Source organism: Pleurodeles waltl, chromosome 1_1, assembly GCF_031143425.1.
Source record: "Pleurodeles waltl isolate 20211129_DDA chromosome 1_1, aPleWal1.hap1.20221129, whole genome shotgun sequence".
Lineage (NCBI taxonomy): Eukaryota > Metazoa > Chordata > Amphibia > Caudata > Salamandridae > Pleurodeles > Pleurodeles waltl.
Window position 1 is genome coordinate 217,509,927 of NC_090436.1, and position 26,271 is coordinate 217,536,197.

The 26,271-nt window shown below is 45.0% G+C and overlaps 1 protein-coding gene across 17 annotated transcripts in view; it reads left to right on the forward strand.

Annotated features, from left to right (window-relative positions):
- NIPBL (NIPBL cohesin loading factor) overlaps nt 1-26,271 on the forward strand; it is a 1,341,000-nt gene that overhangs the window by 1,287,772 nt on the left and 26,957 nt on the right. For all 17 annotated transcript variants that reach the window (XM_069221119.1, XM_069221174.1, XM_069221201.1 and 14 more), the window contains 2 exons: nt 11,151-11,325; nt 25,729-25,920. In XM_069221119.1, coding sequence (XP_069077220.1) covers nt 11,151-11,325; nt 25,729-25,920 — 367 coding nt within the window. The remainder of the gene's footprint in view (nt 1-11,150; nt 11,326-25,728; nt 25,921-26,271) is intronic.

Below are 26,271 nucleotides of genomic sequence, written 5' to 3' on the forward strand. Positions count from 1 at the left end.
ACAATTGCAAAAGTCAAAGCTAGCTTTCTCTTCAATAAAGATACATCTGACCGCAATTTCAGCCTACCTGCAAATTACGCACTCAACTTCATTATTTAGGATACCAGTCATAAAAGCATTTATGGAAGGCCTAAAGAGAATTATACCACCACGAACACCACCAGTTCCTTCATGGAACCTCAACATTGTCTTAACACGACTCATGGGTCCACCTTTTGAGCCCATGCACTCTTGTGAAATGCAATATTTAACATGGAAAGTTGCATTTTTGATTGCCATCACATCTCTAAGAAGAGTGAGTGAAATTCAAGCATTTACCATACAAGAACCATTTATTCAAATACACAAGCATAAAGTAGTTCTACGGACAAATCCAAAAGTGATCTCACCGTTCCACTTGAATCAAACGGTAGAATTACCAGTGTTCTTCCCACAGCCAGATTCTGTCGCTGAAAGAGCACTGCATACATTAGACGTCAAAAGGGCACTAATGTACTACATTGACAGAACAAAACTAATTCGAAAAACAAAACAACTATTTATTGCTTTCCAAAAACCTCATACAGGGAATCCAATTTCTAAACAAGGCATTGCTAGATGGATAGTTGTGTATTCAAACCTGCTATCTTAAAGCAAAGAGAGAGCTGCCTATTACACCAAAGGCACACTCAACCAGAAAAAAAGGTGCTACCATGGCCTTTCTAGGAAATATTCCAATGAACGAAATATGTAAGGCAGCAACATGGTCTACGCCTCATACATTTACCAAACACTACTGTGTAGATGTGTTAACGGCACAACAAGCCACAGTACAAGCTGTACTACGAACATTATTTCAAACAACTTCAACTCCTACAGGCTGAACCACCGCTTTTGGAGAGATAACTGCTTACTAGTCTATGCACAGCATGTGTATCTGCAGCTACACATGCCATCGAACGGAAAATGTCACTTACCCAGTGTACATCTGTTCGTGGCATTAGTCGCTGCAGATTCACATGCGCCCACCCGCCTCCCCGGGAGCCTGTAGCCGTTTAGAAGTTGATCTTGAACATTTATAAATTTGTAAATATATTACTTTAAACTTCATTATGTATATACGTATTCACTCCATTGCATGGGCACTATTACTAGCATACACAACTCCTACCTCACCCTCTGCGGGGAAACAATCTAACATGGAGTCGACGCCCATGCGCAATGGAGTCGAAATGGGAGGAGTCCCTTGGTCTCGTGACTCGAAAAAAGACTTCTTCGAAGAAAAACAACTTGTAACACTCCGAGCCCAACACCAGATGGCGGGATGTGCACAGCATGTGAATCTGCAGCGACTAATGCCACGAACAGATGTACACTGGGTAAGTGACATTTTCCATATGTATATATATATGTTCGATGGCATGTGTAGCTGCAGATACACATGCTGTGCATACTTCTGCCATCTATGAGTGTTGGGCTTGGAGTGTTACAAGTTGTTTTTCTTCGAAGAAGTGTTTTCGAGTCACGGGATAGAGTGATTCTTCCTCTTCGGCTCCATTGCGCATGGGCATCGACTCAATTAGATTGTTTTCTTTCAGCCATCGGGTTCGGACGGGTTTCCTTTCGCTCAGATAGTTTGATTCGGAAAACCTTCAAAACACTTCATTTCTCGTCGGTATTGTTTTCGATCGCGTTACACCTTTGATAGACACTTCGGTACAGTCAAACAAACCTCTCTACTCGCCCTTTGGGGCGTGCGCGCCCAACTCGGGCCTGGTCGGGCCGACCACGTGGAAGCCTCATGGATCAGACTCCATTACGATTCTGTCCTCGCTGCCATGCTAAATTCCCTTACACAGACCAGCACCACGTCTGTAATCTCTGCCTTTCCCCCCCCGACCATCGGGAAGAAAATTGCGAGGCCTTCTGTTAAAAAAAGACACTTGGGGACAGAAGAGCATGGAGGCTCGAGATGGCGTCAAAAAGCTCTAAACATCTCCACATCGAAGAGGAAGAGATTATGCAGACCGCAGTCTCCGTTCGAGGATCTGGCTCAGACCAATACTCTGAGGAGGACAGACCAGTCACGGCAGGACAGCACATGAGTATGCCTGCCCCTGTCCAATCCAAGCCCAAACATAAGGCCTCGGGAATGCCACTGCCAGAAGGCCATGGCTCAGCCCAAAAAAAGACCTCGGGTGACTAAGCAACAACTTCAGCACCGAGAAAGGCCACGCCACCGAAGCCTTCGGACTCGAGCCGAAGCACTGGTTCTGAAACAGGCAAACACCGACCCATTGAGTCGAAGCCTCGAAAATCGATTTCTGAGCCGAGGCCAACATCCACTCCTGGCCTTTAGATCCCGAGAAAACTGGCTTCGGAGCCGAAAAGACCCAGCTACACAGAGGAGCATGGACCTTTGAAACAACTTAAAGAAAGCCATAGATTTTCGGAGGAACTTACACAAATGGAGGACATTGATGAAAGGCAGGCCAGAATTCATATTCCTAAAGACACTGGCAAGATCATAACTGCACCTCCTCTGAAGACTAAGAGGAAGCTATCCTTTCAAGGACAATTGGACACTGATAAGCTACCAGCTAAAGTGCCATGGCCACCATCAGACAAGGAGAGCAGGAAATTTTATGCTGCTGGCAAAAGAGTAGCATCGCCAGCAGCTAATCAATGGAGAATAGCCAACTCTCAAGCACTACTGGCTAGGTATGATAGGGCCCACTGGGACGAGATGAAAGATATCATCCAAAATCTCCCCAAAGACCAACAAAAGAGGGCACAGCAAATAGTCAATGAAGGGCAGGCTATTACTAACAACTAGATTAGATCAGCCCTAGACTCAGCAGACACAGCAGCTAGGACAATCAATACTGCTGTTACTATTCGCAGACATGCATGGCTTCGGTCGTCCGGGTTTAAGCCTGAAATCCAGCAGGCTGTCCTTAATATGCCATTCAATGAGAAACAGCTTTTTGGCCCTGAAGTTGATGCGGCCATTGAAAAGATGAAGAAAGACTCAGACACCGCTAAAGCCACGGGTGCTCTGTATTCTATGCAATACAGAGGTTCATTTCGGAAACCTCAATACAGGGGTGGTTTTAGAGCACTAACACCTGAGGCATCCACCTCACAGTCCAAATCATCTTACCTGCCTCAATACCAACGAGGTTGGTTTAGAGGAACTTATATAAAGGCCAGTTCCCCAGAAGAAGGGTAAAATATCAGCCAGCAAATAAGCCTCACAGCCAAAACAGTGACTCTCTCCACCTCTTCCCTCATCACACTTCACCTGTGGGAGGACGACTGCAAACATTCAACAAAAATGGGTTACCCATTACAACAGACAACTGGGTATTGTCTATTATCCGCAATGGTTACTGCATAGAATTGGCACAAATTCCCCCAGATATATCTCCAAAACCACACAAACTCCTCCCAACACATCTCCATTTTGCAAGAAGTACAGTCACTATTACTCAAACAAGCCATAGAGCTTGTACCACAAGATCAGATAGGAGCGGGGGTTTACTCCCTGTACTTCCTCATTCCCAAAAAAGATGGAACCTTGAGACCAATACTAGATCCCAGCACTCTCAACCTTTACATCCTATCAGAACACTTTTACATGGTAACACTACAGGATGTAGTCCCACTGCTACAACAAGATTTCATGGCAACATTAGACCTCAAGGATGCGTATTTTCACATACCCATCCATACAGCGCACAGAAAATATCTCAGGTTTGTAATACGGGGAAAACATTACCAGTTCAAAGTGTTAACCTTCGGGATAACAACAGCTCCCAGAGTATTTACAAAATGCCATGCAGTAGTTGGAGCCTACCTAAGAAGACAACAAATCCATGTCTTTCCATATCTGGACGATTGGCTAATAAAATGCATCAGTCATACACAGTGTCAAACCATACACATTATGTAATACAAACCCTACACACTCTAGGGTTCTCTATAAACTACCAAAAATCCCACTTGCAACCTGTGCAAATTCAATAGTATTTAGGAGCCACACTAAATACGCAAACAGCACTTGCAAGCCCAAGTCCACAAAGGGTACAAACATTCCACAATGTATTAACACAAATTCAGTCAAACCAACAGTACACAGTCAAATTTGTAATTAAACTGTTGGGCATGATGGCATCATGCATTGCCATTGTCCCAAATGCGAGATTAAGCATGCGACCCTTACAACAGTGCCTTGCAAAACAATGGTCACAGGCACATGGTCAACTTCAAGATCTAGTGTTGATAGACTGCCAAACATGCATATCACTTAAGTGGTGGAATTCCACAAATTCAAACAAAGGGCTGCCATTTCAAGACCCTGTGCCTCAAACCACACTTACAACAGATACATCAATGATTGGATGGGGAGCACACCTCAACAATCACAACATTCAAGGACAATGGGACACCAACAACAAACAACTTCACATAAATCACCTAGAATTGCTAGCTGTATTCCTAGCACTCAAAGCCTTTCAACCTCTTCTCGTTCACAAACACATTCTGATCAAAACAGACATGACTACAATGTATTACCTAAACAAACAAGGAGGGACCCACTCTTGCAACTGTCCCTTCTAGCACAAAAGATTTGGCATTGGGCGATACACAAAAACATTCACCTAGTAGCACAATACATTCCAGGGATACACAACCAATTGGCAGATGTTCCCAGCCGAGATCATCAACAAACACACGAGTGGGAAATTCATCCCCAAGTGCTTCAGCCATACTTTCATTACTGGGGAACGCCACACATAGACCTATTCGCCACCAGCGAAAATGCAAAATGCTGAAACTTCGCATCCAGGTTCCCACATCCTCTATCCAAGGGCAGTGCTCTATGGATCACCTGGTCAGGGATATTTGCTTATGCTTTTCCCCCTCTCCTGCTCATTCCATTTCTAGTAAACAAACTGCGTCAAAACAAACTCAAACTCGTACTTATAGCACCAACGTGGGTACATCAACCCTGGTACACGACACTGTTAGATCTGTCAGTAGTACCACCCATCAAACTCCCCAACAGACCAGATCTGTTAACCCAAAACAGACAACTAATCAGGCATCCAGATCCAGCAATACTCAATCTAGCGATTTGGCTCCCGAAGTCTTAGAGTTTGGATATCTACATCTTCCAACAGAGTGTATGGAAGTAATTAAACAAGCTAGAAAACCCACTACCAGGCGGTGTTATGCGAACAAATGGAAAAGGTTTGTGTTTTACTGTCAATCTAAGCAAATTGCCACTCTCATCATCAATACAAGACTACAAGACATTGTAGGGTATTTGCTTCATCTGCAAAAAGCTAATTTAGCCTTCTCGTCCATCAAAATACATCTCACTGCTATTTCAGCGTATTTGCAAAATATACAACACACCTCTCTATTTAGAGTCCCTGTTATCAAAGCCTTCATGGAAGGACTAAAATGCATCATACCACCAAGAACACCCCCAGTGTCTTCGTGGAATCTAAATATTGTACTCACATGACTCATGGATCTACCATTTGAACCTATGCATTCATGTCAGATTCAATACCTAACATGGAAAGTTGCATTCCTAGTTGCAATTACATCATTAAAGAGAGTTAGTGAAATCCAAGCTTTCACTATTGAACAGCCCTTCATACAAGCACACAAACATAAAGTGGTACTTCGGACAAACCCAAAATTTCTACCAAAGGTGATATCACCGTTTCATATCAATCAAACAGTGGAACTCCCAGTCTTCTTCCCACAGCCAGACTCTGTAGCAGAAAGATCGCTGCATACATTGGACATTAACCCCTTCTCTGCCAGGCCTTTTCCCCCTCCTGTGCCAGGCTTTTTTTTTGCCTATTTGGAATAGTTCTCGCTTAAGCCCTCATAACGTTTTCTCCACATAAGCTACCCACACCAAATTTGCTTCCTTTTTTCCCAACATCCTAGGGATTCTACAGGCACCGAGACTTTGTGGGTTCCCCTGAAGGAGGCCAATAAATTAGCCAAAATACAGTGAAAATTTCATAAAAAAAAAAAAAAAAATTGGGAGAAAGGGGTTGCAGAAGAAGGCTTGTGTTTTTTCCCCTGAAAATGGCATCAACAAAGGGTTTGCGGTGCTAAAATCACCAGCTTCCCAGCTTTCAGGAACAGGCAGACTTGAATCAGAAAACCCAATTTTTCAACGCAATTTTGGCATTTTGAAAAGGACAATGTGTTTTTTGGATAGGCTTTTCTGCTTCATGTACTTTGCATGATGAACTTAGCACCACACCCCATTTCCTTTATCAACTTACCCTAAAAAAGCATATGTTCCCAGTTGTGAGTTAATGGGATCTGGTCCTACCCGTCACTAGCTAGAGAGTTTGGGATTCCACATCGCCTGTTTTTTGAGCTGGGTATTGATCCACTCGTAGCATAGATCCAATTTGATGCACTGGTGCAGAGCTTCCAATTAGATGGGGGTATTGAAGCTCATGTATCCTTATAAGCAGACAGAATGCTTTTTTCCATCTACTACATCCAACAGCCAGGGCAGTCCCTCTTCACAAATTTAGTATGGTAGCTGGCTGGCAAACAACATTGTCTATTGAAATCTCAAATTTCACACATCTTTTTATCCAAATTGCTCTCTAATCTGAATGCTGTTGGGCGCAGAGTACGAAATCCCTATAGAAAGGAAAGCAGGTGGTTGTCCAGGACTGGAACAAGCTACGAATCTATATACTAAGCTAGGTTGCGTTGTTGAAAATGAGCTTACTCCCCAGGCTCATCCAGCTGTTTCAGAAGTACCTATAGAAAACAAGACATTGCTTAGATCGAATAGATACAAGCGCACATTTTTTTCATTGGTAAATTAAACCTCAGATAATTGTTTTTGATAAAGGCACGCTCTGTGTGCAAAGGGCCCTCTTGAAATGGTGGATGTAAGGAAATGCCTCCTTGGCATGGTTACCCCCTAACCTTTTGCCTTTGCTGATGCTAAGTTTTGATTGAAAGTGTGCTGGGATCCTGCTAACCAGGCCCCAGCATCAGTGTTCTTTACCTAAACTGTACCTTTGCTTCCACAATTGGCACAGTCCTGGCACTCAGATAAGTCCCTTGTAACTGGTACCCCTGGTACCAAGGGCCCTGATGACAGGGAAAGGTCTCTAAGGGCTGCAGCATGTCTTATGCCACCCTGGGGACCCCTCAGTCCCCTCAGAGTGCCATGCCAACCTCACACTGCCTGTGGCATAGGTAAGTCACCCCTCTAGCAGGCCTTACAGCCCTAAGGCAGGGTACACTATACCACAGATGAGGGTATATATGTGCATGAGCACTATGCCCCTACAGTGTCTAATCAAAATCTTAGACATTGTAAGTGCAGTGTAGCCATAAGAGTATATGGTCTGGGAGTTTGTCAAACACGAAGTCCACAGCATCATAATGGCTACACTGAAAACTGGGAAGTTTGGTATCAAACTTCTCAGCACAATAAATGCACACTGATGCCAGTGTGCAATTTATTGTAACATGCCTCCAGAGGGCATCTTAGAGATGCCCCCCTGAATACCAATCCGACTTCTAGTGGAGGGTGACCAGTTTCTGCCAGCCTGCCACACACCAGACATGTTGCTGGCTACATGGGGAAGAGTGCCTTTGTCACTCTGTGGCCAGGCACAAAGCCTGTACTGGGTGGAGGTGCTTCACACCTCCCCCTGCAGGAACTGTAACATCTGGCAGTGAGCCTCAAAGGCTCACCCCTTTTGTTACAGCGCCCTAGGGTATCCAAGCTAGTGGAGATGCCTGCCCCTCCAGACACTGCCCCCACTTTTGGCGGCAAGGTTGGAGGACATAATGAGAAAAACAAGGAGGAGTCCCCCACCAGTCAGGACCGCCCCTAAGGTGTCCTGAGCTGAAGTGCCCGTGCCTTTAGAAGTCCTCCATCTTAGTTTTGGAGGATTCCCCCAGTAGGATTAGGGATGTGCCTCCCCTCCCCACAGGAAGGAGGCACAAAGAGGGTGTAGCCACCCTCAAGGACAGTAACCATTGGCTACTGCCCTCCCAGACCTAAACACCACCCTAAATATAGTATTTAGGGACACCCCAGATCCCAGAAAATCTGATTCCTGCAACCTGAAGAAACAAGGACTGCTGACCTACAAGCCTGCAGAGATGACGGACGACGACAACTGCTTTGGCCCCAGCCCTACCGGCCTGTCTCCAACTTCGAAAACCTGCAACCAGCAACGCATCCAACAGGGACCAGCGACCTCTGAAGCCTCAGAGGACTGCCATGGACTAAAGGACCAAGAAACTCCTGTGAACATCGGCTCTGCTCAAAACCAGCTACTTCTTTGCAACAAAGAAGCAACTTCCAAAGACTTCACGTTTCCCGCCGGAAGCATGAGACGTCACACTCTGCACCCGACGCCCTATGCTCGAGATCCAGAGAACAAACACCACAGGGAGGACTCCCTGGCGACAGCGAGGCCGTGAGTAGCCTGAGATGACCCCCCTGAGCTCTCACAGCGACACCTGCAGGGAGAATCCAGAGGCTCCCCCTGACCGCGACTGCCTGTAACAAGGGACGCGATGCCTGGAACCAGCACTGCACCCGCAGCCCCCAGGACTTGAAGGAACCGAACCTCAGCGCAGGAGTGACCCCCAGGCGACCCTCTGCCTAGCCCAGGTGGTAGCTGTCCCGAGAAGCCCCCAAAACCCCACCCTCCCTGGTGCCTTCCTGCATCGCTAGTGACCCCCGGGTCCCTCCATTGATTCCTATTGGAAACCCGACGTATGCTTTGCACACTGCACCCGGCCGCCCCTGTGCCGCTGAGGGTGTGTTTTGTGTGCCTACTTGTGTCTCTACCCCCCCCCCACCCCCCACCCCTCTCCCCTACCCTCCCAGTGCTTTACAAAACCTCCCTGGTCTGCCCCTGAGGACGCAGGTACTTACCTGCTGGCAGACTGGAACCGGAGCACCCCTGTTCTCCATAGGCGCCAATGTGTTTTGGGCACCTCTTTGACCTCTGCACCTGACTGGCCCTGAGCTGCTGGTGTGGTTGCCTTGAACCCCCAACGGTGGGCTGCCTATGCCTTAGAACTGAGACTTGTAAGTCTTTTACTTACCTCATAATCTAATCTTTACTTACCTCCCCCAGGAACTGTTTATTTTTGCACTGTGTCCACTTTGAAAATAGCTTATTGCCATTTTAACAAAGCCTGTATATTATATTGCTTTTATTCAAAGTTCCTAAGTTACCTATGTGAAGTACCTTGCATTTTATGTGTTTACTTCAAATCTTGAACCTGTGGTTCTTAAAATAAACTAAGAAAATATATTTTTCAATATAAAAAAACTATTGGCCTGGAGTAAGTCTTTGAGTGTGTGTTCCTCATTTATTGCCTGTGTGTGTACAACAAATGCTTAACACTACCCTCTGATAGGCCTACAGCTCGACCACACTACCACAAAATAGAGCATTAGAATTATCTATTTTTGCCACTATCTTACCTCTAAGGGGAACCCTTGGACTCTGTGCATACTATTCCTTACTTCGAAATAGTGCATACAGAGCCAACTTCCTACATCGCTGGATCAGCGGTGGGGTACAAGACTTTGCATTTGCTGGACTACTCAGCCAATACCTGATCACACAACTAACTTCCAAAAATTGTCATTAGAAACTGATTTTTGCAATTTGAGCTATTTTTCTAAATTTTTAAAAGTCCTGCTAGGGCCTTGTGTTAGTCCCTGTTAGCATTTCTTTTAGAGTTTAAAAGTTTTGTAAAAGTTTGAATTAAGTTCTAGAGATAGTTTGACTCTCGGGGTCACCCATTTCTGGGATCCTTCCCCGTCCTACCAGAGTTGCTTTAAACCGTTGATGAAAGGTCCTTTAGTGGAAGCAGTGGAGAGGTGTAGACTTGTGCAGGAAACTCCACTTTGGGGAGGGACCCGTCTGATTTGGCTTGTCTAGAGGGTTTTGAGATGTGGGACCATAGAAGTCTATCTCGGCTTAAGGAAATCTGGTATTTTTCTTAAACCCTTCCCCTACACAGCAAGAGGTTTCTAAACTCCAGAATCCTACGTTTATAGATACCTCCAATTAAGCCACACCCTTGAGACTTAGCAGCCTGAGCTATAGGCACTCCTGGAATTCATCCATTTGGAATCCCAACTGTTACTAAACGGCTGGGTAGAGGTGAATTAAAAGTATATAGCTCTGTTGCCTCTATTCCCCTATACTGCTTCACTGATCTGATAGAGACTTCTAGCTGCAGATTTCTTACCTTAGAATACCCCAGCGTCTGGAGAGAATTCTAAGGTAAGGAGACTGCAGCTAGATACTTTCTACCAGATAATGTGTTTCCAAAGATAAGTAACTTGTTCTTCTGAAATCACGATGGGGGGGTCAATTTGGGGCCACTAGATGGAGTGGACTGAAGGGATGCCTCATTCTCCCCCAGGGAAATATATTTTTCCACTATACTGCATCTAGTGCAGATTAAGTACTTTAACAGACTTTGTTGCACCCCACCCCAAAATGACTCGACTAAATGGGCAGAGCACAATCACATAACAGCACCAGATGTTAAGTACAGATTGGGGATTATTTTGTTTACAGTAGTTTGTTTTTATATGAAAAAATAAAGTTAAAAAAAAAAAGGCAAGCCTTGCCCCAACATCTTCCATGATGAAGAAAAAGCTAACAAAGGACTCTCTCTTACACCAAACCCAAGTGAACATTTTCACGTGCTAATTGTACTGGACACCTCCTTATTTTCTTAGTATCATGTTGAAGACATTTTGTAAACCCATTATTGTACTTAGCATTAGAGCTAAAATGACCATTATTGAGCAGGGCATTCTAGGCTTTCTCATCTGCAATCTTAAAAGCTCAGTGTGCTTGTTTTCTGTGGAGTGTCCTTCAGACAAGCACAAAAAAGGGGTTGTTGTTCTTACTACTTGAGTTTATTTAATAATAGATATTCCATGATCTATAGGACATCCAAGGAGCATTCTTCTGAACATGAATGAACTGGAATCATGTGATTTTTTTTTTTAATACTGTTTTACTTGACAGTGGGATACCTGATACTTTCCAGCACTAATTGCAAATAACACTTATAGCAATGTTTTCTATTTTTTTTTTCTCCTACAGTAAAATTCAGAAATATTCCCCTTCTGAATCTGCAAAGGTGTATGATAAAACAATAAATAGGAAGACTGGTGTTTATTTCCAGCCTAAGCAAACTGAGGACTTCTTGCGAAGTGATATGGCACATACCGAACTAGATGATGACATGAAGAGAACAATTGCAAAGCAGTACCTGGATGTAAGTGTTCAAACAAAGTGTTTTCTCTGTTATGTAATACCCTAGGAACATTGCAGCAGTTTTAGTGATTGTCACTTACATATGTCTCCTGCCGCTAAAGTATATAGTGAAAGTCTTGATGATATAGATGCTTCTGATGGACACTTATAAACACATACTCCTCACATAAGAATATCCACGAGGTGCTAGACTGAATCTGCAGAATTTTGTAGCAGTGCTTTCAACAGGTGGCACAGTGAACTCCATGCCACCTTGGAAGTGATGGAGCACAGTCACATGTGAGCACCACACCTGGACACTGACGACCGATCCTTCCTTTCTGCATTGTAGGATTTTCATTGGTAGTCATAAACACTATGATAATTCTGTGCCAACTCTGTGTACCCCGGAGCAATTCTCTTAAAAATCTGAGTTTGTATCTATCCGTCATTCATGATGATTCACACCCTCTGACAGCCTATCAGAGGCTCAATTTCTTTTCCCTGAGAAGTGAAGACGAATCTGAACAGAAGTTCAAGCATACATTGCAGCTTTTAATGCGGAGGAAAGATGTAGCCTGTAGTCTCTATAAGAGTTCAGGATATCCGCTATCCATAATGCACTCTAACGGCAGGTACTTCAGTGAGCCAGTTATTTTCTAGCGTATGTGAGCAGGTCCTAAAGAGCACATGGTGTGGTTTTGCACCTGTATTTTGGGTAACGTTTGAAATAAAATGTGATTTTTACAGCTTCACTCAATGTCTTTAAGTCGTCTGTCAAGTGAAGCCCTGTTTTTTTCCCGATTCCTGCTCCATGACTAGACTTCAACAAATGCGCTGTTAACATTGACTGCAACAATTGCCACACTATTGATGTTTGTTAGGAAATAACTTTTTTGTATGGTCACCCCCAAGATTTTGGACTAATGCTGCTAGGTTTTCAACTCTGATTGAGCCCTGCTAACCAGACCTCCGTGCCAGTGCCCTGACCCCAAAAGTGTATGTCGAATTGGCTGTACCTGATTGGAAATGACTAGCTTATCTGTAAGTCTCTAGTGAATGGTACCCTCGTACGCAGGACATGTAAGTTAGATGGGTACCCCTGGGCATGCAGCACTGATAGCCACCCTGGAAGTTCCCCAAGTCCACCACTGCACCTCTAGCCTGACGTTGCCATTAAAAGCGATGGCAAAGCCACCACTTCCTTTGGACATGTGTACAAGTCACCCCTCTGCAGGCCTACTGAACCTAAAGGCAGGGTGCAACATATGACAGTGGCAGGACATGTACTTGACATGTCCTTACAGTAAAACACGCAAAACAACCATTTTTACGGTGGAAAGACTTAATCGTCCAATTGGCGAGTACAGGGTTGCACTCCTAGCCCCTCGACTGTGCTAATTCCGAATGGTGCGACCACAGTGGGCAATCCAAGGTATGAAACAACTAGTTACATTAGGCCCCACTTGTATCTCAAGACAAAAATAATGTACCTTGTTGCCATGTGCAGCTTTAGCAAAGCTGCTACTTTGTTGCCTTTACAACTCCTGTGCCCTCACGGCCACACATGGGGCCTGCTTCACAAGACAGCTTTCTGCCTTCTTGGAGAGACGTGCTAACGGCTCTCAGGAAGGAAAACAATAAGGTACTGCAGGCCAGGGAGGTGTGACCCCCCTACTGCAGGAAGCCCCTTGGTTGTTATTTCCAAAAGGCAGACTTCAAAGGTGAAGCTGCCTTTGAATGGCAGATGTCTAGCACCAAGGGGGAAGGGCTGCCTCATTTTTAAGGTAGACAGGCTGGCATGGAAGGCAGAGAGGGGAAACCAGTTGTCAAACCGTTTTCCCCAGGAACGTGCAGCCCAAAGGTAGCCACACCTCAGGGTGGGCAAGGGAAGTCTGTACACCAGGAGAGGGCTCTCACCATCTTGGGAGTGGGCAGAATGTTGAGTCCTTGGATAGCGAGATGCTAAATGCCACAGAGCATTTTCAAAGCATAAGAGGGGCACCCCTGGCACCTAGACCTCAGATCGTGACCAACTCTGAAGGACTGTCCTATTGCACTTAGGGACCAGACAAAGATGCTGCACCGAAGAGGACTGCACCTGCTGCCTCGGTTGGCTAGCGAAGAGAAGGTCTGTGTCTACTGTGTCCTCCTCAAGGAGAAGCCGTCTCCCGAGCCTAGTCAAGCCTAGAAAACTTTAAGGGCCAGCTGACTGACCTGTTCACAGCACAGGGACACAACAGATGAAGAAGCCTGCTGGGACGAGGTTGGTAGCTTCTACCACCACTGCCGTGCAGCTCAGGTGACCAAGAACCAGCGTACAGCATTACACCCAAGTTCGCTGAGCCCTGGAGTGCTGTCGGATAATTGGTGAGGCTCTCAGAAGGAAAGTTATAGACTCAGGAAGGAATGCCCTGTTTCTTTGACAACAGACAACAGGACTTTGTGGGATGTAGACCCTGCAGCTAGGACCCCCTCATTACTTTCACCGATTGATGAATCCCTGCAGGAAGACCCCATCTACTTCCTCGCATCCTTAGAGCATCTACGGAATCCTTTATTTCATGCATGAGGACCACACCATAGGAATCCATTGCAACGTGAATAAAGTGCCTGGAACTGTTAAAGGACTGCTCCTCCTGTGAAGACCACTGTTCTTGAGGACCTTGCTGGTCCCCCTGACTAGCTACGTGCCAGAGTTGGGCGCCCCTAGTACTTCTAACCGACTGCATTGATGCCTGTCTAAGTTCTCCTTGAAAAAGTTTCTAAGTGTCCAGTTAGTATATTTTTTTGCCAAGGCTTGCTTGTAGATTAGAGAAATTGCATTAATTTATTACTGCTTGTAACATCTATATCTCCGGAACCCTCCAGTGGATCTTTTTCGTTCTAGTGTCTAAATTCTTATTAAAATAGTCTGTTTTTATAAATTGTTGTCTGATTTCTTGAGTGTTGTCGATTACTTCAATTGCTTTGGTGCTGTTTAAATGCTTTACACTTATTCCTCTGTATAAGCCTTACTGCTGAGTGCCACAGCTACACAGGATTGAGTTGAGGGTTTGAGAGACGAAACCCAAGGATCCTAAAGGGGTTGTTAAGTTTATTAGATAGTGAGGTAACCCTACCACACTAATGAATACACTCTATTTCCTCAGAACGTTGATATGACTAAGTACTCTATCAACTGCGTAAAAGACCGATCCCTGCCTGATGTTCAGTTACTCGCTGTTGAAGAAAAGACTAGATGATATACAAAGTCTCACATCACCATCAACATCGGAGATTATGTTTAACTCCAGCTCATAACATTGATAAGCACTCCATCCCAGTCAAATGTTTATTTGGCATTATCACCATCTCCTCTATGGTCTACACAACTAATGTAATGGAAACAAGGTGTAATATACATCTAATTTTTCTGTCTCTTCTCAAACAATAACCCCAAGCAAGAGAATAGAGACCTTGTCCAAGCCTCCTCCATCACAACACCTTACCACAGAGCCTCATCTACCGCTCTTGAACTCAGTAAAACGAATTACGCCTTTTGATCCACTTCAGGAACCCTTAAACTGCTGCATCACCTAAAATGGTGACAAGACATACTTCTATTTCTCCACTGAAGAAAGGAAAACCACCTCATCCATCTCCTTGGGGATCATTAGTTTCCTCTCATTTAACCCCTGTAAAAAGAAATATGTTAGATCTCCATCAAGATACCAGGTCACCATCCTCAGTCTCAAATGGCTCTACCTTCTACACACCAGCATCACCATCTGAATCTCTGGTTGATCACATTTCTACCTTTCAAGAGGTTCTAGCCAAGGTAGCTGCCAAATTGATTATCAAGCTAGAGCTTCTCAGTCAACAGTATTGATGATTCTGGAAACATCACAGACAAGGGCAACTCGGAATCCTATTCTTCCTTTAGTTCTTAGACTTCCTAATATAGCAGAACACAAGGGTCTGACCCCTGCCACTGTCAAAACACAAACACCATGATCGCTTAAATACAAGGTGTGGGAAAGTGCCTCTTTTGTCATGGTCACCCGCTACTTTTTACCTGGTTTCTGGTGTAAATCTGACTGAAAGAGCAGTGGGATCCTGCCAACTGGGTCCCCAGTGCCAGATCTCTTTCTCCCAAAACTGCAGTCTTTTCCCAATTGGCAAAACCTTTAGCACTCACTGCAAGTCCCTTGTAAATGGTACCCCAGGTACCTACGGCTTGGGGTACTAAGGAGTGTCCCTAAGGGCTTCAGCATGAATTGTGCCACCCTATGGGACCCCACTGGGGAGGCTAGCCGAGCAAAGAAAACGATGGATTAAACACACATCTTTGTGAATGGGAGTTAATGTTTGCATTGTTCAACATTCCATCCATCATCTGTTCTTTTTGCATTTGTTGTTCCAAGTGGGAAGGGTATGCCCAGACATGGGTTCCGTGCTCACTGCACCACTGGATTCAAGCTAGCCTAGCTGATGAAGGGTGATACCCTGAAAACCGGTCCTAGGATGCTTGTTTCTGGTCCAGGGAGGACTTGGCTTGGCTGTTCGGGCTGGACTGTTCCTATGAGGAGCAGGATCAAGACTGATTTGCATATGGCTGGTAAAAACTGGGTTGGCGTGGTGAGCAAAAAAACGATTGATTAAACCCAGATCTTTGTGACTGGGAGTGAATGTTTGCATTGTTCAGCATTCCGTCCATCTGTTCTTTTTACCCTAAGGGACACCTCACCTAGCACAAGGCAGGTGCAGCCTGTGTGCCATGTCCCCTAAACACTGCATGCCTTATATGCAAGTCACCCCTCTAGCAGGCCTTACAGCCCTAAAGCAGGGTGCATTATATTACATGTGGGGGCATATCTGCATGAGCAGATATGCCCCTGCTGTGTCTCTGCAAATTGTCAGACTTAGGGGAATCCATTTTAAATGCATGTGCTGGACACTGGTCACTGAGTTTCCCAACTACATGATGACTTCTCTATAGGGATGTTTGGTATCAAACATCTCAGATTAACAAACCCTCACTGATGCAAATGAGGGACTTAATAATAACCGCTCAGAGGACACCTTGGAAGTGCCCCCTGAAAACGTACCAGCTACCAGTGTGTTGGCTGACTGGTCCTGACCAGTTCAGCCAACACGTTTCTGCCCCCCCCCCCCCCCCTTCCCCCCCAAGGTGATAGCCAGCACTCTTAAGGGCCAGAGAAACAAGCCTGCACTGGGTTAGGGTGTTAGCACCACACCCAGGCAGGTTGGACATTCCAGGGCAGGGAGCTTCAAAGGCCTAGCCGCCTTTGTAATGCGACTCGGGTTTCTCCACAACATAAACCCACCCCACCAACCCCTATCCTGACACCGCTTTTGGTAGCCGATCAGACGGGAAAATTGTGCAGATTAGGAGGTGTGCCCACTTCATTCCAGTCCCACCCCTATGGTGGACTAGCTGAAGTGGACACCCACGTTTTAAATTCCTTTGTCTTTGTTTGGAAGGAATTAGGCCACTAGGGTTAAGGTAATGACCATTTCCCAGCGGAAGGTCATAAAAAGGGTGCAGTCACCCTAAAGGTGGTCAGCCCATTGGCTACCACTTAGCACTCCCTGTAATGCCCCTAAATTGAGTTTTTAGCTGGCACCCCTGAACCCTAGAACTCAGATCCTGACATCCTATGAAAAAAAGGACATAGAAGGCGCTCCTGTAGAAGAGGAAAAGAAGAAGCAGCTGACTTTCTACCAGCCCCACCGACCTGCTGCTGACCTCGACGGACTCTGACCAAGAAGAAGACTGTATGTAAATCAATAAGGGGCAACCCTATAACCCCCCGGACCAGGGTAAAGACTCCACTTATATTGTCCAAGGTAAATATAACATTCGTAAAATAAGGTGCTCCTACAAGGTGACTGCACAGTGCAAAAGTGAACAGGTGAAAAAGTGCATCAGTGATTATTTACAAATATGTACACGTAAAGCTGTGGCTGATAATTAAGTGTTCATATAATGCAGCATCCATTGTTTGCATTTCTTAAATTAACATATTTTTTTTTAGCTACAGTCCTCATTCCATTATTGTTGACGTTTCGACCCTAATGTTAAATCAGTTACCAGCAGGTCATCATCCAGACCAAAGAAATACAATAGGAAGCACCCACAACAGGCTACATGAATGAAACACCTCAAAATCATGGTATATGACAACCAGTGCATACCATGCCACAGTGATAAGCTGGAATTACTCTGACACTGGGCTGTAACCTCTTTAGCAGGTCAAATGAACCGACCTTAACATCTCTTTTCTGGATCGATAGACCACCGTTCTTCTAAACAGACAGAGGATGAAGGAGCCTTTAAAAACCCAGGAGGGCTGCCTGCCTTCTGAAAGGACTCAAGACTCCCATGAGCAACAGATCTGCTCTGCAACAAGGTCTCAAAGCACTCTGCAGCCTCCCGAACAGAAAGAACCTGACATTCGAAGTGACCTCTGCTCACGATGCCAACGACCTGAGGTGAAGCAAACTAACAGTGCCAGCAAGGTTCCCCAACTCTCCTGAGTCTGCGTCCATCCGGGTTTCACCCCTCTTGATCACCCCCTTGCTTCCTATAGGTTCTGCACCAAGGCCCCCTCTCCCATGGCCTTGTGGTGAGAAAAAAAAAACTGACACCTCCAGCAACCAATGCACCCGCGCCCACAACCCAATCTGAGGTGGATCACCAGGGCCAACAACGCCCCCCAGCTCCCCTGAGTTTGAGTCCACCATGGTTTTACCCCTGCTGGACCTCTCAACAACACCTGCCTCAACACACATGACCCCCTCACCAGGAGTGCCCCTAGACGGAGAGACCAGGTGCCTAAGAACACCCCTGCATCTGTCACCCCTGGGCCCTTGAGAAAACGACCAAAGGTGCACCTACGTCCCCAAGCACCCCACGTCTACAACCTACCTGTTTGTTGTCCGTGACTGGCTTCCTAGCCAGAACCTGTTTTTTTTTTTTTTAGGACCAATTCCCATTGAAAACAGTTGGGACCCCGAAGCCTTACTACACCCCTGCACCTGGCCACCCCAGTACTGCCCGGAGTGACCTGCTGTTCTGATCAGTTCCCAGTACTTACCTTACCTCTCTGAGATTGGCATTGTAAGTCGTCGTTAACTGTGTTTGCTGAAGAATGGTTTCCTCGATGGGTTAACATTGAAGAACTTTTAGTCTGTGTGTCTTGTTTATTGCCTCTGCGAGTACAACAAATGCTGAGCACTACCCTCTGATAGGCCTAACTGCTTCTCCACACTACCACAAAATAGAGCATTAGCCCAATCTACTTTTGTCTCTTCAAACCAATTTGGTATCCACTGGACTCCCTGCACAGTGTGCTTCTTTTTAGTGCATGTATAGAGAGCCAGCTTCCTACAGGGCTGGATCACTATCAATACTAGGTCCTTCAATTTGGCCTCAAGTCAGCTCCTAGAACCTTCTCCAAGTGCATGGCTGTAGTGGCTGCACATCTCAGGAGGCACTGAATCCTTGGCTATCCTTATCTAGACATTTGGCTAATCAAAGCGTCAACGTCACAAGAAGCCCAGCGACATTCCAACTGGACTTGCAAAGTCCCTCAACGATTGGGTCTACACATCAGCCACTAAAAGTCAATCTCCAATCCTGTTTCATCGATCTGTCGGAAATGTCACTTTAATGAAAGCCTTTTATCCCACAGTGAGGTCAGTGTCCTCCCTTTTTGGCTCCATGGCTTTATGTATCTTCCTCACTCCAAATGCACGCCTTCAAATGCATCCCCTTGCGTAATGTCTCAAGGACCAGTGGGATCTAGGGACAGGCAACTGGGAAGCAGTCTCTGAGGTGGTGGTGCCCCCCACGACCAACTTTCTTCATGGGGTGCCTTTCCACCAACAGGCTTTTTCTCATACCATAGTAACAAATGCATCGTTACTGGGGTGGGGAGCCCACATGGATTATCTCCAAATACAAGGCAAATGGTCTCCGAAGGAAATGGCATGACATATCAACCTCCTCGAGTTCAGGGCAGTCCACTTAGCGCTCAAAGCGTTGTGCCTGTCGTTCAAGAGGGGGAAATGAGATCAAGACCTTTGTCCCACTCAGCCCAATCAATTTGGAGATGTCTCATCGCCAGAAACCTGTTGCTTGTGGCAACTCACCTACCAGGTGTGTAAAATGTGCAGGCAGGCACCCTCAGAAGGGCCCTGCAAGAATACCAGGTATGGGTCCTTCACGATGATGTCTTGCAAAACATCTTTAGGCTGGTGGGCTCTCTGAACATCTACTTGTTCGCCACCACAGAAAACAAGGAATGCCAAGACTTTGCCTCAAGGTACTTCCAACCAGAGACCCTGGGGAATGCTGTATGGATTGACTGGTCAGGCAAATTTCTTTACGTCTTTCCTCCAATCCCTCTTATTCTGGCAGTCCTTTTGAAGCTGTCCCACTCAAGAGCCAGACTCATCCTGATAGCCCCAGAGTGGCCATGTCAATGGTGGTTCACGGACTGCCTTCATCGGACACAACGTCCACATCTCAAGCTGCCAGTCTAGACCTACTAACAAAGTTCAGATGGTTCACCCCAATCTCTTCTCTTTGAATTTGGTAGCATGGCTCCTGAGCTAGCCCAGTATGGACACCTGAACCTGCCGCAAGACTGCATGGACATTCTTAAAAAGACTAAACGGCCATCAACCCTTATAGCCTATACCTTCAAGTGAAAGATATTCTCCATTTGATGTTTCTCCAAGGACTTTGACCCTACATCTTGCCAGGAAGAATCCACCCTTGCCTACCACCACTATTTGGAAAAACCTGGCTTACAATTCTCTTCCATAAAGGTTCATTTGGCGGCTCTTACTGCCTACAGAAAATGTCCTTCACAAACATCTTTTTTTTCAAAATCCCAGTAATTAAAGATTTTCTTGAGGGGTTAAAAAGGTCTTCCCTCCCATGAGGTGTCCTTCAGCTCCCTGGGAGCTTAGCATAGTCCTTTCACATTTATTGCAAGATCAGTTTGAACCTATTCATATAGCATCTCTACAGCATCTCTCTTGGAAAGCAGCTTTTCTCCTAGCGATTAGATCAGCTTGTAGGGTTAGCGAAATCCAAGCATTATGTGCTAACAAGCCTTATAATGTTTTCCACTCTAATAAGGTAGTTCTCAGAACCCATCCAATTTTTTTTCCCAAAGCTATTTCAGATTTTCATGCTAATCAAACAATTTCTTTGTCAGACTTTTTTCGGAATCCTTATACTCCTGCAGCAATCACCCTTATTTCCCTAAATGTAAGGAGGGTCTTGAAGTTTTATCTGGACAAGATGTGCGACCTGCGCAGATTGGGCCCACTTTTTGTTAATTATGGGCCAGTCCATACAGGTTTGGCAACTTCCAAACAAACCATCTCCCACTGGATATTGTCCTGCATATTTGTGTTACCAAAAGGCCAACAAGCCTTTGTTGGAAAGATCTAAGGCACATTCTACAAGGGGCAAAGCATCTACAGTTGCTTTAATGAAGTGTCCCTACTGCCGAAATGTGTAACGTGGCAACACGGAGATCTGTTCACACATTCACCAAACACTACCTTTTTTACTAGAACGCTGAAGCAGATGCTCAAGTAGGACAAACCTCCCTCAGAAATGTATTTACCTAGTCTGATCTTCTCTCCTCTGTTCTTTCCACTGCGATTATGGGGATGGGCTTGCTATTCTATTCAAATACTTATGACTTAATGGAGATCCTCTACAAGAGGAGTTGTTAGCTGTACCTCCAGTTCTTTTGTAGGGGAATCTCCATTGAAGTCATAAGCAGCTCTCCATCCTCCCCAGCGGACATAGCAGAGGAAAGTATTGCACTTACCGGTAACTATCATCAAAAAGAACTGAAGCAACTTGCACTTGCTGAGCCTGACGGGATACTGGTGGTCTCTGCATCCTTAAAGGCAGAGTCACTGTTTTAGACTTGCATAATAGCAGCCTATGGGGGGGCTACACTGTTCTCATATTCTCCATCTGTTACTTTTACAGAAAAGGATTTGTGAAGGATATTTGAGGTCTTGTGTAAAACATTTACCTCAAATTATGCATTAATATGGGTATTGTGACCCTTTTCTAAGTACATTCTGATGAATTGCACCACTGTAGCCTAAGTGCCTAGGCTGCATGTTATGTTATTTTTGTTTGAGTGTTTCTACAGGCCTTCCTGAAGTAAGGCCAACTTCTGCACTTAAGAATATTATATAAAGAAGTGCTCTGGGATACCCGCATGTGGGCAGAACTGTTGAAATGCTTATGGCTTCAATGGAGATTTCCCTATGAGAGAATTGTAGTTACAGTTAAACTATTCCTTCCATGTAGGCCAATCCATCACCTTGCCTACACTTTACGCACCTCCCACATCCTTCTGTGGAAGAGGAGAGACTCCACCTCCTGGACCCAAAAAATAGCATTGGTGTTCAATCTGCATCGTACCAAAAAGTTCCGGGTGGATGATCAGCTCTTTATTGGTTGTGTGGGTACGAAGAAAGGTTGATGGTGCAGAAGAGAACCATCTCCAGATGGGTCAGACTCCGCATTAAAATGTGCTACACGCTGGCTAAGAAGCAACCCCCTGAGGGCTTGCATGCTCAATGTACCAGAGCTGAAGCTGTGACTAATGCGTTAGCATGTGGTGTTTAAGTCCTTGACATCTATCAGGCGGCAACAAGGGAATCTCTGCACACGTTCACCAAACACTACTGCCTGGACAGTCAGGTCCATAGGGACAGGCACTTTGTCCATTTGGTCATGCAGGACTTTCTAGTGTGATCTTAGTTCAGAGACCCACCTCCAGGGATGGTATTGCTTTGGTATCTATTCTAAGGTAAGTAATCTGCAACTAGATGTCTCTATCAGATGGACAAGTTACTTACCTTCGGTAACACCTTATCTGGTAGAGACAATATCTAGTTGCAGATTCCTTACCAACCCACCCATCCTCCCCGCTCTACGAACTGATTTCTAGGGACAGGAACTCCATTTCAGGGCTCGAGTTTTGACGCACCAGTGGTGGTTCTTCAAGGTTCTGCGCTTCTGGCATGGAAAGTTGTGAAAAGAAACTCACGTTAGCTTGTGGGGGTGGTGCCTACATAGGACCCTTGACATCATATCTGCCACACACAACACTGACAGACGCGGAGCCTATTGATGCCACCTAATGGTGGGCATGGGTACTGCTCGAGAAAAATCTCTGGATCGAGTCTGACGCCTGGGGAGAATTCAACAGTAAGGAGTCCGCAGCTAGATATAGTTTCTACCAGTAAAGGCTTTACCGAAGGTAAGTAACTTGTCCTTCTAATAAAAATTGATAGAATGGATACCTCATTGATAAAAGGTGTTGTCGCCTCCAAAGATGGCTCATCATTTTGAGGAGAGAATTCCAATATTTGTTCCGTACAAAATATTCCCACAGTTAATGTCGAAAGGTTGCTAAGCCTTGTAGTATTCTACTGGTGTCTTAAGACATAATTCAGACTTCGCACTAAATTTCTCAAGAGCATCCCATAGTAGGAAAACTACCTTCTTAGCCCCGACATAAGCACACACATTAAAATGCAGACATTCAAAAGATAAAATATATTGAACGTAGCAACATATAGACATGCAAGCATAGTAAAATAAAACAATACAAGGTGCTAATTCGTATGGATAGTTTTCCTGCAGCTTGCTCACCTTATGAATATCCTGCAAGTGCCAGATTGTATCCTAAAAACTTTCTGCCTCCAGTAGCTCCCTGCATGGGACTGCAGTAGGGGCTTTTTCCTTGATGATGATATAAGACAGGATATGGCGCTATTGTCAGTTGCCATTTTTCCACATCCTACCGATGTGGTACCAAACTCTTTTGCAGTGTCTACTAAATTAATTCCTCTGCAGTTATGACAGTGACATGTTCAAATGTCACCTTCTAAGGTTTCGCTGTTCAAACTGTGACGACTATAGTTTTTGGGGCCCGACCACAACCCTTCTGCACCTCCTAAACATTGAAGGCCTAATGACCCACTAGAATAATTTTAAAAAGTCCCTCTCCCCACTTCTTCAGGCAAGTCTCCTGACAGGAAGTGATCCCCTAAGGGCTCCTGTCTTGGTGGCTCTACTCTCAAACAGTGGTTTCGTCCTAGCCCTCTTTGGAGCCAAGGCTGGTTTTCAGAAAACTTAAAACAGAGTTCCGGCTCCATCACCCAGCCCTTCCGAGGTTAAGGCCTTTCAATAGGCCATGCTGGATAGCATCTGGCCTGTCCCAGAACCCTCAAGGCCAGTCCCGAGGAGTGGGCATGATCCTGATGGTTCAAAGATTCTGAGGGCTCTGACCTAGACTCCTCCAAACTGTCTCTCCAGAGTCTGTTGCTGCAGTGTTTATAAGTTGTCTTTGCCTATTAAAGTGCAGCCTTGTTTGTTTCTGGTGCCAGTCATGACATAGTCACATGTGCTGCCCTCAACAAGTGCTGTCCTCAAAGTCTGCAGATATTAGTGGTATGAGAAAACGTTTGTGTATCCTTTAAGGACTAGCACCTGGCAAAGTCTCTCCATGGAGAAAAGAGAAATGCTGGGTGATGGGAGAACTATGGCTTAGACTCTGATGCCTTTAGCATGCCCAACAGTAATTATGTGTGTACAGAAGATGACTAGCTAGGCTGACTACCTTCTTCCACTTTATTACACAGGTGCTGGTCTTGTACTAAGCTTGCAAAATGCTAGTGCTGTTGGCACATCTCCGGAAGGAAACATTCTTTACTTTTTTGGCCCTCCTTCAGAAAAAGTGTATTCTTTTACATTAGGTACAGAAAGCAGCAGAGGTGATGGAATTGACCTTACAGTCTTGCTGAATCCAAATTCAACATTGCCACGAAAATCCTGCAGCTGACTTTGGCTGCCCTAAAGCTGCTCCTGCTCATGACAAGAAAGTGTAGGGACTTAAGCGAAACTCTTCCCTGGTGTGGTTGTTTAGACAAATGGCATGGCTTCATAGTCCCATGCCTTCAGATTCAAAGTTCTTATCTGTGCATCCTTCTCTCAAGGGATTTATGGGTCAAGCATCATCAGCTGACATGACCCCTTCTTTGGACTTTGAGTCTACATAGTTTCCCTTCACCTATTCACTCCCAGACCCTCCATGCCACAGGCTGTAATCATCCTGTACTATTCACAACATATTTTCTCAACTTGTTTAACCGTTATTTTCTGGCACAGACCTATTCAAAATAGCAGCCAGGTCAAATTAAAATTAAGCTGTTCTTCAAGAATCCAATTTGTCTCCAAACTCTGAATCTATTAGATTTTAACCAGCTAAAAACATGCAACCTACTTGAATTGTGATTTTGTTGACTTTCACCTATGTTTCAGTCTTTCTCCACGACTACAGAACTGTCTGTCATGCATCAACATTCTCTGTGATCTTTGCACTGCCTTTGACATCCACCTCGCACTACTGTCCACCCTATGGTCCACACATGGCAGCAATGTCTAAAGAAATCAAACTCAAACTTCATGGTCACAGCACATTTGTAGCTCTTCATCCCTGGAAACACTGATTTCTACTTCATTCTCCACCAAACTCTTTTTATTTTATCTCAAGACGTCTGCTAAGTCCTTACTGTCAATGTCTCCGACAGGAAGCTCCTAGTAAAAGGGGAGGTCCAAATGAGGACCGGCCCTTCAATGTCTACACAGTATTAGCTACCTCCTTCAGTCTCTTTAGTGGACTTTGGAGAGAGGCACCTCCTGTGAGTAAGCCAAGTATTTAATAAATGCCCAGTTCGAAGAAAATGTCATCACTCCTTGCTAGTCTGCCCTCCTCAACGTTTCTATCACCTCTTCACCTAGCAACAATCTTCCACTTCATCAAACCTCTCACTACTACCACCACCAGTCAGTTTGGCAACCAGCAAAAAAACATGGCACTGTTAAGCTTTCTCACCTTGTTGTGCATGACATTCGAAATCCCTCCACACCATACTAGTAATGCAACATTTGCATCCAGGTCACCATTGCCCATGCTCTATAATCCTGCACATCCTAGTCCCCGTCCCAAATCCACAAATGCCCTTACCATGGCCCTAAAAGTATCCTCCCACTATACAATTAAAAATCTCCCCGTAATCCGTCACCACTGACCGCTTAATTCCTTTTGCTGTTGGTTTGTGCCATCATCTACTCCACCAACCTTTCTCTCCTTACCATCTCAGGTCATGTAGTATCTGTCTGACCAGAACTTTCATTTACCAGGTGTATCTTATTTAAATATCATGTCTGATTTCTTATTAGGACATTGATTATGCCAATTAAATGTTGTTTTTCCCTTTTAATTTCATTGATCTTATTGGAATCAATCTAAATGGCTGTATTGTAAGCTTGTAAGCATTGTGTTTATTTTCTCATTGATAGTTCAAACTACTTATGGAACATCTGGATCCGGATGAAGAGGAAGAGGAAGGCGAGGTATCTGCAAGTACAGATATTCGTAACAAAGCAATTACCTCTCTGCTTGGAGGAGGCAGTCCTAAACCCAATGCAGCTCCAGCTGAGACAGAAGATGAGGAGAGTGAGGGAGAAGATAAAACAGGAGGCACGGCAGGGGTAAGGAGTACACCTAGATTTTAAGGGTTGTAGAGGTCGAATGGAAAGGATTGTTGTTAATTTGCTGTAGTGAGTTCTCAGGACACAACAAGTTGATTCCAGTAAAAATGTGTCTTGTGTGTGAAATATCTAAGCCTAGCCTTTGGGAATATTGGCCACTAAAGTAGACCACTTTTCATAGCTTCATGTTCTGTGCTGCATAAACTGTAAACTTTTACATTGTGGAATGTTTATGCATCAGTCTGCGTGCTACTACTGAGTTATAGAACCGTTTACCAATAACTCACCTATTCAACTCTGCCAGTTTTGGCAATCCCCATACTCATTAGGAATGTTTCATCATTTACCATG